The following is an 11,887-nucleotide window of genomic DNA, read 5'->3' as shown; positions in this document are numbered from 1 at the left end:
ACACAGAAAGGACCCTGGTCACCCAGCCAGGGAACTGAACCCAGGCCTTTCTTGCTATGAGGTGACAGTGCTACCCACAATCACCAATGTTTTCTTATTCAGGATTTGTTCTTAGGTAAGAACAGAATCTACACACACTCAAGAGCACAAAGGTGCAAACAGTTCTGTGGTTTAAGAACACATCATGAATCTGATGTAGACTTTTTTTAGGACCTTTCTCAAGAAAAAACGTAGAAACACAATGTTGCTTTGCTTTTCTTACACTTTCACAGTAAAAAACTTCAGGAAAAGATTAGTCCGTTATCATATATCGTTAAAACATACCTGTGTAGGAATGCGACTGCCTAATGTGAGTGTGGGTCTGTGCACATCACTCCATCACTCCACAACCCTCACATGTTAAGATATTATTAAGCATAAGTTTTCCTGCCTGCTGGAACATGATGACTCGACCAAACATCAGAGTTCACTAGACTTCAATCAAAGATTTTGAAAAAAACAGATTTTGCATTTTATCTTTTGAAAGATGAATTGTGCTTAATGTGACGCAATACATTGTGCTCAATGTGATCAAGAACATGAACAAAGTAAAAAAAATGTGTATTTTAATAGCAGGTCGACTAACATCCTGCATCAAACTCAATGCAGTTTTCTATTATATGTGGCCTTTAAAACTGCACAGAATTTTTCCTCAGCAAATTAAGCAAAATGAGACAAGACCTCCAAAAGCGTCGCTGTGCTGGTATCGAGATATTAACGCTGTTACTGGACTGAAAAGTAAAAGTGCCATCGTCCTTGTCTTGCTCTCATTCCCGTGTTTGGACACTAAGGGGGACTTTTGCTTTCACCGGAAAGTGACGTCACCGCCACGGCCTCTTTCCTCTGGAGCTCGTTAGCTCGCTGCTATAGACGGGCTGTCGAAAAATCGACCCAAACCCGTCCATTCACTCTTATTTGTTTTTCCAGGAGCGTGTCAGACACCATGTCCATGTATCAGGTAAAGCCCGTCTGTGCGGGAGACATGACGGTCGATTTGCCGACGTGCATGTACAGAATACCGAATATCCACGCGCAGCAAGGGGGCGGCTGCGGCGACCACGCGCTCCAGGTAACTCCGTAGCTACGGACCTGTCTCTGCTCTCCTTAGAGCGACTATTCTTTCAGGGTCTGTACCGTAAGAGTAGCCAGGTCCGCAGAGCAGCTGTCCACGTGCTAACGCGAGCTTTAGCTTTAGCAGTGAGCATCAGCGGAGCACCGGCTGATGCAACTGATGGAAGCAGACGGCGATTAGTTTGTGTTCGTGATGTTCATCTCTGCGCAGCTGTCTACGCAGGCTCGTTAATGCAGGCTGTGGTGAATGCGTGCTTAGTTTTATGGAAACAAACGGCATGTCAGCACTGAGACTGGGGGTTACTTCTCAGGGTAACAAATAGAAGTAACAAGTAACAGTGATGATACATCTTCCATCCAGCATCTTTCTTTTATTTTAGTTTGTATATTTATTTGGAAATGGCTCTCAGGTTTCACAACAGTACACTGACATAATGCATCAGTGCTACCTTGACATATAAAAGTGATATACAATGGAAATCCTCAGAGCGTAACACTAAGTCTATGACAAAGCTTTTCCAGTATTTTAGAAGTAGCTTCCTTTAAAACTGAACTATTTACAACAGAGCAATGGGAGCTTAGATTTCACATATACATACATTACACCATGTACCATACAGCTTCATACATTCTGCAGTCCTACAAAAAATCTGACCTTAGGGGTTTAACATACTCAGTCCAGTTTGCCTAAATCTGGTTAAAGATTTCTCATGTATGTTAAGAGAGAAGGAGAGCTTTTCCATTATGTAGATATGATGTATTATATCGCTCAGGATTTAACCATTTTCTTGTTGTCCCAAATTTTGAAGAAAATGTTACCCAAATATAAGGAATGGCTTTTAAAAGGAGACATCCAGTGTATTTCAGCACTTTGTTCCCCTTTAATGACTAAAATGTAACTGAGTAAAAAGTAGATCAATAAAAGAGTCAATAAAAATTTGAGTCAAGTACATGTAACTGAGTCAGTAGAACTATTTACGATCCAGCATAGAAATTTCAGTGATTATGCACAGTTCTGTAGGACTTGGTTCAGACTTGTTTATAGATCGTCCAGATTACTGATAGATAGATAGATAGATAGATACTTTATTGATCCCGAAGGAAATTTTGCATCTGTATCAACAATACAGAAAATTGGATTAAATGGGCACAGTTCTGTGGCAAATTAATCAATTTGTCTGACTTATAATAAGAAAGTGGTCTAGAACTGTTTTACTGTTGGTTAAGCATTAAAAGCTCTGTTGGCTGTGTTTGTCTTTCTGTGTTAGTTGACCTGCACCTGCATTCTTTTCTTCTTGTCTGTCTGTATGGTTTCTCACTGGGTGTGTGTCTCTCTCTGTTTGTTTCTCTTTCTCTCAGAATGGGGAGATGGATCCTGCTCTTAAAGTGCTGGAAGCTCGTCAGGATGAGATAATGCGCAAGCTGTATGAGCTGAAAGCAGCAGTGGACGGCCTGGCCAAGACAGTAACTACTCCGGATGCTGACCTGGACGCCACCACCCTGTCACAGAGTCCTGCAGCTGCTGCCTTCACGGGCACAGCTGATCTGGACACCCTTCTCGGCAAGGTGAGTGAAGAGTTGTCTGTTCCCTCTTTAATATATTTATATACATATTTGACAGAAATAATTCATTTATTAAGCAAAATTCATCTGCCCTCTGTTATTCTTTTTATATAATAGAGAAAGCAGAGGCTGCAAGCCTAGTCAAGAGGTGCATAGATTGAACAGGTGCTCTTTACGAAAACGGGTTAACCTGGTTGATCTTGTGCTGTTAAGCTAGCGTGGCATCTTAATTACTGCCATTCTTTTGCAGTCACTGTTTTCAGGAATACAAAGCTAATTTGTTCAAATCAAATGATATCTTGTGTTGATTTTGTAAGTAAAAATAAGTGAACACATCCTCTACAGAGAACACACCTCTGCACATTTTAATGCAGTTTTTATTTGCTGAATTTTATGGAGGATATCATGTGGCAACCCTACTAAACAGCAGGCCGATAGAATGAATGTGAAATTCAAGAAAATTGGCGAACCAAATGAATGTGAAATTCAAGAAAATTGGCGAACCAAAGACTCTGTTAGGATGTACAAGATAACGCAGGCCAACACAACAGTCTTTGGCTTCTTATGTGCAATTGTTTCTCTTAATTGATCGATAACGCAGTTGCACAGCATAATCATAATTTACGTTTGATTAAAAAAATCACCTACAAGTGGTCTGATCTGGCTGTTTGTATTCCTGCAACATCAACATCTGTAGCTGCCCAGTTGAACTCTGCTACAGCTCAGAATCTGCCTGGCTGAGCTGTGTCCATGTACCCAGTCCATGGTTTGTTGTTAATGATAAAGTATTTAGGGCACAATTTCATAAAATGTCTGCCTGCCACCTCTGACACAGACACATACTGATGTTGGTGAGTAGCATCTTGAAGGGTTTCCAACACTGACACATCCACATGTAGGTCACTGCTCAGCTTCACTAAACGCCACCGCACACTGGATGCATCGCTCAGCATCCAAAAATTCAAAACCATTGTTTAAAATAAAAGGTGTGCACACTGGCGCCAACATTTCATGTCGACAGATCCCGGCACTTGGCAACTCTGTTCCGTTTCTCAGCGCGTCACTCAGCATTTTTAGAATTATTATGTTACTTTAATAGCATTAATAAAATGGCAAATAATATATAAAAGAACTCACACTTTCATTTTTTGGTTTTCTTCTGTGTGTGTCCTGAATTTTGGTTTCGGTCTGCAGTTTTCATTTTGGTGCATCTCTAGATGACACCCATGATATATTCAGGAAAACATATGGTAACATAATTTATAACAATAGTCAATTTATAACAATAACATATTGTCATATCTCCCAGCCGCACCTTCACTTACCTTCCTAACTTAATTCCATCTGTCTGAGTGTGAAAGCTTTGCTGTTGTGTTATTGCAGGATCTGGGTGCTCTGAGGGACATCGTGATCAATGCCAACCCGGCTAGTCCGCCACTCTCGCTGCTAGTGCTGCATGGGCTCCTGTGCCAGCGCTACCGCGTGCTCTCCTCCGTGCACGTGCACTCGTCCGTCTCTAGCGTGCCCCCGCAACTGCTCTCATGCCTGGGGCCCCGCCACACCGAGAGCTACACTCGCCATTGCTTCCAGCTGGGCTTCACACTCATTTGGAAAGATGGTACGAGAGAAACAGAGAGTGAGGATGTTGTTAAGGTTTTTACGTAACATAGTTCTATTCCTGGAGGGTAATCATGTCTTCAGTTTTCATCTTGGCAGCAGTACAACACTTAGTGGTAATCGATCCATGTTACTTGTCCTCAGAGTCTGTGATTAATACTGTGAAAATGACTCCTGATATCCTGATTTAAGGGCATATTTTGATAAACAGACATTTAAAGGTTGTTCTCCTACGTGCTGAAAGCAAGATCAGATCATTGACATCATTTACTCACCACCTGCGGTTCAAAAGATTAATCATTTGCAGTGTTTCAGATACTGAAGTTGCTTTTTATTGCATTAAATTTAAAACACCCAATTTCCTATCAGGATATTAAGAATGTCCAAGAGGTCCAAAATAGGATCAAGAAAAATCCTTCTGCTCTACACTGCAGATTTTATATAGACTATTTTAGCCTGTTCATAAGTGTTCAAAGACCAGTGATTCTGCAGATCCATGTTTTGCATAGTCATATAACAGCTGACTAATCAAACCCACATACTTCACATATCCACTTGTTAGTGCTGCCTTTTAATAAACAATGTGACTGGTGAGATGTTTCATCTAATCATGTTCCTTAAATCTCTACCTTGAAGCACTTCATTAAAGCAGTAGCATTGCAGGGGTCCTTGAGACTTGATGAAAGTCAAATTACATTTTTAAAAATTATATCAATTAAAAAACTCTTAACATTTGTGACATCATAAGTACAAAAAGTGAATGAATTTAATATTTGCATTCGGTGAGAATCCATTCAGTAATTTCATGACATGGTCAGTGTGATTACAGTTAATAGCTAGCTAGATCATTCTTTGTGGCGTCAGTCGTATTAAATGTGTGTAATGTTTGAAGTAGCTTTCTAATCAAACTATGAAGCCAGCTTGCTTGAAAAGTAATTTTTTAACCACCAAGTGTAATTTTTGTTTAGTGTCAGTACAAGTATGAACTACAAGTAAAAAGTAACAAGTACATTTCGACCATAGTGCTAAATAATAAATACAACATTTAAACCAACATGGCATCAATAATAAACTAACCATGCCATGTTTTGGCTTTGAGAATGAGAATGATGCCTGGCTTCTTCTCAACTGAAGTGAATAAAATAAAATGTATGTCTGTTTAAAGTTTTGATAATGGATGGATTGTGGGGAAATGTCAGGCTTATTTTAATTTCAGATGCATTATTAAGCAGTGCACTTGTTCATTTTATACATTTTGTAAAACCTGACAATTGTCAAACCAGCCTAATTTTGTCCTCACACAAAATAACAGTTTTCTCAGCCCAATCCAACCAAAATCCGCCCAATTTGGCATGAAACTGCCCCGTCTAGCAACACTGGTGCTCAGCCACCCAAACATATCCAGCCAAGAACGGTCAGAAACTGATTAAAACCGCTGATTAAAAGGGAATTCGACCAATTTTTCAACATTTTTCAATTCAGTCGTTAAAATGTAAACAAAGTCATGCATGGTTTATTCCTACATGGTGCCCTGTAGAGAAACATACTGACTTTGATTTTCTTTACAGCGGTGGCGATAGGAACCAGAGGTCAAGCGTTAGTACAAGTATCAACTGTCACGAGTTTCAATGCTAAACAAGTTTTCTTTGGGGACTGTTTTATCTAAGAATACGTTGCATGTACCTCTCCACCAGGAATGGATTTAAAAAACATACATCTTAGGCCAAAACTTTGTCAGACCACTGTCAAACAGTGTTGGTGTTCACATGCACTTAATAATCCAATAATGGCAGAAAAGCAGATTTTGTCAGTTATTCGATCAACGTGTTTACATGTAATCAAACTCCGGGTGTACATGAGTCAGGCAATAATTTGATTTCTGCTTTGCAACTGGCCAATAAACTCCCAGAAGAAGACATGATGTAAACATAATGTAAAGCTCAAACTTCATGCCATAGATTTTATTGCACCACTTTACCTGAAAATATGAACATACATCATCTAGAAGATGAAGAATATTTAAATCCTTTATTTCATCAAGCATGTAGTTGGTTTTAGCATTGTTCCAAAAAGGTGTTGTTGCCATCTCGCAGGTGCTGTGGAAGATGCTGCTTGCTTATTTTTGGTACCACGGCCTGTTTATGCACATGTGCAGACTGAGAAATCCGAAAGAAATCAGAGTAACAGTTCACATGTGCTGAGAAATCTGATTACTGAGCTAAAATCCAGCTCTCTTTATCAGATTTCTTAATTAGATTTGTACACCTTACTCTAATCTACAAAATCTAAGTATGCAGTTTACATGAACATTTAAATAATCACTGCAGAAATCTGATTATGCTCGCATTATTAAGTGCATGTAAACGCATTTATTGTCTCAGCATATTCCTCAACATTTCATTTAAAAATGATCTGTGATGTAGCTTTTAGAGGCAGTAAACACTTCAGACATCTGTTTCCTGTCCCCACTACTGTGAACAGTTCTGACTTAGCATTTTTTTCCTTTTCATTTTTCATCGTAATGATTTACCATTCAGAATTAAAAAAATGGAAAAATCTCCCTTTAAGAACTATGGGATGGCTATGCAAACTGCCTTGTGCATAGTGGTTTCTAATAAAGTAGCTACCTACCTGCAAATTTGACATTTTTCTCCTTCCCTCTCCCCCCACCTTGTTTCTGTTTGTGCAGTGCCAAAACTTCAGATGAAGTTCAACACCCAGAGCATGTGCCCCATCGAGGGTGAGGCCAACGTGGCCCGCTTCCTGTTCCGCCTGCTGGCTGCCGATCCCCAGGACGCGGTCACTGCCACACAGGTGGACTCCTGGGTGGACACGGCCATGTTCCAGCTGGCCGAAGGGGGCAGTAAGGAGCGGGCCGCCGTACTGCGCTCGCTTAACAGCGCCCTGGGCTGCTCGCCCTGGCTGCTGGGTCAGGAGCTCACACTGGCTGACATTGTCTGCGCGTGCTGTCTCCTCCGGGCCGGCCAGGCCGCGTCCGCCCCGGCCAACGTCCAGCGCTGGCTGCAGTCCTGCCGTAACCTGGGCCACTTCGACTGTGTGTACCCTCTGCTGCAGTGAGGAGAGCAGCGGGAGGCTAAAAAAAGGGGTTTTGGGCTTAGTAACAGAAAATGAGAAGACATTTATCCATGCCAGTAAGTTAAATGAATTACAGGGAAGCGCGTTAAGATATAATTGTGCACAGAGTTGCAGATGAGCTACAGAGGGCCCTAGTGATGGGGTTCAAATCTGCAGGGATGTCATTTCAGTGCAGTTAGACCCAAACGAAAAAAGCCAATGCAGAAGGTCATGACAGACCTTAGTTGAATATGCAGATGAATATGCAGATGCTCTGATCAGAATAATGCTTAAATTATGTTGTATTGATGAGGATTTAAAAGCAGACAGGTTTTGAACCGGACCCCAGACCACAGTGATATTTGTAATGCACTCGGAGCAAAGAGCGGACCTTTAGACTATAGTTGATGCTGGGTACGGATGCTGCAAACATGTCTCCCCTCCACCTTGTGCCTAACATGATACTGTGCTGTGTGTAATATGTCAACACTGAACATTACTTGGGTTGCTAAGTGAAGCAGTTCAAATGTGAAGCAGTGGACCTACTGGTATTGTTATGAGAAGTGTGAGAGATACTTTGTAGCGTCTTTTTCATAAAGACTATTAAAATTTTCACGTTGGGTCAAACTTCGTATCTGTGCATTCATGTTTTTTTTATTAATATTATGTTAAATAATACCATGTTAAAATCGGTTCATTGGACTTGATGGAAAAATGACTGCTGATGAAATATGGAAGTACTTCTGACTATATGCTAGTCAGCTATATGTAAATGCACCAGTGTCAGAGCTGCCCTCCTTATTAGCCCTGCAATATACATTTTTAAACAGTAGGTGGCCCTTTAGTCACTGATTTAAGATCTTAGCAATGTGTCCGAGACTACAGGACTGCTTATTCTGCTGACTGAAGCTCCTGTCAGAATAATGTTCCACGTTCGTATTTCAAATCTCACTGAGAATTATGTAATCAGTTACTGAAAAGCAAAGCTCCAAAACAATATACATAGATCAGTTATGACATTAAAGCCAGCTCCTTCTTTCTACACTCACTGCCCATTTTATCAGCTCCATTTCTTCAATTACAGACTGTAGTCCATCTGTTGCTCTGCATGTTTTGTTAGCCCCCTTTTCACCCTGTTCTTCAGTGGCCAGGACCCCCACAGAACAGGTATTATATGGGTGGTGGATCATTCAGTGACACCATTGTGGTGGTGTGTTGTGCTGGTATGAGTGGATCAGACACAGCAGTGCTGCTGGAGTTTTTAAACGCTATCCGCTCACTGTCCACTCTATTAGACACACCTACCTTGTTGGTCCACCTTATAGATGCAGTTGGCTGGAAATTTTTGGTTTGTGGACTAATCACAGTCCAGCAGTGACACTGAGGTGTTTAAAAACTCAAGCAGCACCGCTGTGTCTGATCCACTCACTAACACACCACCACCACGTTAGTTTCAGTGCAGTGCTAAAATAATACCTGCTCTGTGGGGGTCCTGACCATTGAAGAATGGGGTAAAAGGGGGTTGACAAAGTATGCAAAGAAACAGATGGACTACAGACTGTAGTTGTAGAACTACAAAGAGCACCTATGTGGTAAGTGGAGCTGATAAAATGGACAGTAAGTGGAGATATTATGGCTGATGGGTGCATCTTTATGCATAGACTTTACGTGTCTCAGATATAAAACACTTAGTTGACTTGGTTGATGATGAATCACTTTTTTACTGGGTTACATTGCCATGGCAACTTAAGGCCAAGTATGGATTCCTGCAGGCTGGACCAACTCCAGATAGGAAGGACTTCAATCTGAACAGGTTTGTGTTCTGTTAAATGCTTTGTTTTTGGTCTAAAACAAATCCTGTACACTTCACGACGTTTTGTGCTCGACTTAAAAAAAACTGTGCTTTTTTCACGTTGGCTTTTCAATCTAAATAGTTCTCTATACAGCAGATATAAAACGTCATCATGCTTGAAATTGCAGTGCTGTTTTCTGACGTAAAAACGAGTCGTGTCCGAGCTTTTTCGTCTTTAATGTGGCCTTGCATCCAGCAAAATCACAAACACGCCAGGGTAGGAGCTGATGTGGCACGATGAAGCCAAGAAAACGTTCTGGTCTGATGAGCTCTTTGTTGACCGAGGCTAAATGGTGAATTAAATAATATGAACACGGTTGTTTCTGTTGAATGCATGAGAATAAAAGCGCATGTCGGCATCGCGGACATTGGCCAGCTGAAAAAACACGCAGCTCAGACTCCGATCTATTAATAATTAACTTCACATTTATCTGAAAAAAGCGAATCTGCGCAGATCAGCTGTAGGTTCGGGCGGTAGAAACGAGGAAAAGCGCTGGTAGAATGAGAGTTCATTTAAATATTCACACAAATCAGTGTTAATATAATATCAACAGTTAATATGGAATCTTAAGAAGAAGGAAATACAGGAGAATACACTGTGGATCATATCCGGAGCCCAGTAAACTGAGCTATACCTTAGATTATTAAAAATCGAATGGACATCAGGATCTGTCCAGCAACATAATTCAGTCCTACAAACAGGAGGAACAGGTTCGTTCGTTCTCTCTCTCTCTCTCTCTCTCTCTCTCTCTCTCTCTCTCTCTCTCTCTCTCTCATTTATCCTTTGCAGATGTAACTATGCAGAGGGAAAGAAGATGATCATAATAATGATAATGAAAAATAATAGTAATAATGAGAAAATAAGCAAAGAACTTACTGAAAAGCAAATGTTAACAGCACTAATAATGTCTGTGACATGATAATTACCATTGTTGTACAGAGACAGAATTCTGTGTGTGTGTGTGTGTGAGAGAGAGAGAGAGAGAGAGAGAGAGAGAGAGAGAGAAAGAAGGGGAAAGAGTTTATGATTATTAAGATGTTTTTATGTATAGAGTAGTTTGGAACTGGGTGTTTGATCTCAGTAAACCAGCTTCTCCAGTAAAGTTGATTTAGAGGGACCATTACTGTTGTAAAATGTTACTGACCAGTGTCCAGGTCAAGTCATATTGAGTGTTTTGTGTTTGATATATGATCCATTAGTGATTTTTTCCAGTGCGTGACAGTCAGGGCGTTTCTGACTTCCAGTTCATGAGGATGGTTTTCTTGGCAATGGTCAGGGCTGTGAGTAGGGCAGTGGAGGTTTCCTTTGTCATATTGACTGCTGATGTGTCTCCTAACAGACATAGTTCTGTGGATAGTAAAACTTACATTAAGGTACATTAGCTAGAATAAGTATTGTTTATCACATATATCTGCTTTTCCATGCGTCGGTCATATTGAAAATAACCGAACAGCACATTTTCATACACCAAAATAAAGCCAGAATAAATTCTCTCAATAATGCGCTTGATGACATCTTACCACAATTTTTTTTATAATGACAATGCCAGAAAAGACAGAGCACAGTTTCTAGTGTTGTGCAAACAGAACAATTCATATTAATAACATCTTTCAGTTTAGCCTAAAAAGGTTTTGCAGGATTAAACCAATTATTTAAGAAAAAAACTCTTATTTTTATACAGAATATTACAATTATTCCAGATATCATAACAATGAGGGGAAAAATTGTGTTTGTAAATTGGTTTTCATGCCAAAATGCTAAATGCAGCAGTAACTGGGTTAAATCTGTTTGTAAACTGTACCTGGGCTTCAAGTGACATGAAAATTTTGGCCTACTTAACTTAGCAAACCTAGCTGCAGTAAGTGGGGTAGGCTAGATCGTTTAGACTGTAAGTGTGTGGATATTCACTATATTGTAGCGCTCACTGCTATTTAAAGAGACACAGCTCACTCTCTAACCAGCTCACCTCTCACTCTCATTCTCTCTCTCTCTTTCTCAGCTCACACACGTATACACACACCCCTGGGGCTGTTCCTAGCCCCGCCCTCTATAATAAGAGTCCACTGCACAACAAACCAAGTGCAATAAATACCAGAGAACACATATTCCAAAACAAACATGCCAAAACAATTACATTTTTTTTAACACAATGCAGTATCTTTCTGGGACAGCTAGTCATTGATGTTGTGAGGTTAACATTCTGCGCTTCTGCACGTTTGAAAAATGGGACACACTTGAATTCATTCAATAAATTCAAATGAACTAGAGCACAACTGGCAACAGAACAACAGAAAAATCTCCAGGACTTTGAGGTTTGTAAGAAGCACTATGAATGTCTAAATGAAAATACAAGGAGTAAAAAGTTAATGGAACTGAGTAAAAGTGCATGTTTTAAATTTCAGTAGTACAAATCTTCCATAATAATACTTAAAGCGGAATTCCACAACTTGTTCAAAACGTCTGCATAATTAAATTGTTAAAATGTAAACAAAGTTACTTGTGAAATACTCAGTTCTAGAAAATCTTAATCAGAATTGTTCACAGTGGTGGTGATAGAAACCATGTTGTTGAAGAGTTGAATGTCTCTAAAAGCTACATCACAGAAAGCTATTACATGAAATAGTTAAGAATACGCCGCCTGACGCCTGAGACATTGCTTTACAATAGGT

The 11,887-nt window shown here is 40.2% G+C and overlaps 1 protein-coding gene across 2 annotated transcripts; it reads left to right on the top strand.

Moving 5' to 3' along the window:
- The first annotated feature begins 865 nt into the window (after nt 1-865).
- On the top strand, nt 866-7,997 carry aimp2 (aminoacyl tRNA synthetase complex interacting multifunctional protein 2). Of its 2 annotated transcripts, none has more exons than XM_036590304.1 (4): nt 866-997; nt 2,470-2,676; nt 4,057-4,291; nt 6,980-7,997. In XM_036590304.1, the coding sequence occupies exons 1-4, from the start codon at nt 983-985 to the stop codon at nt 7,366-7,368; spliced, it is 846 nt and encodes a 281-aa protein (XP_036446197.1). In that variant the 5' UTR covers nt 866-982; the 3' UTR covers nt 7,369-7,997. The 2 variants fall into 2 exon arrangements, with proteins under 2 accessions (XP_036446197.1, XP_036446196.1); XM_036590303.1 differs by having other exon boundaries at nt 866-1,108.
- Nucleotides 7,998-11,887: the final 3,890 nt, after the last annotated feature.

This window comes from Colossoma macropomum, unplaced genomic scaffold (genome assembly GCF_904425465.1).
Source record: "Colossoma macropomum unplaced genomic scaffold, Colossoma_macropomum, whole genome shotgun sequence".
NCBI classification, from domain to species: domain Eukaryota; kingdom Metazoa; phylum Chordata; class Actinopteri; order Characiformes; family Serrasalmidae; genus Colossoma; species Colossoma macropomum.
The sequence above is the reverse complement of the archived record's forward strand: the minus strand, read 5'-3'. Positions and strand labels throughout refer to the sequence as shown.

What these genes read in the sequence shown, in the direction of transcription:
- aimp2 (XM_036590303.1), top strand. Translation starts at nt 983, where the DNA reads ATGTCCATGTATCAGGTAAAGCCCGTCTGTGCGGGAGACATGACGGTC. An exon ending in TGGACACCCTTCTCGGCAAG is followed by an intron (nt 2,677 to 4,056) that starts GTGAGTGAAGAG and finishes GTGTTATTGCAG; the next exon opens with GATCTGGGTGCTCTGAGGGA. An exon ending in CACACTCATTTGGAAAGATG is followed by an intron (nt 4,292 to 6,979) that starts GTACGAGAGAAA and finishes CTGTTTGTGCAG; the next exon opens with TGCCAAAACTTCAGATGAAG.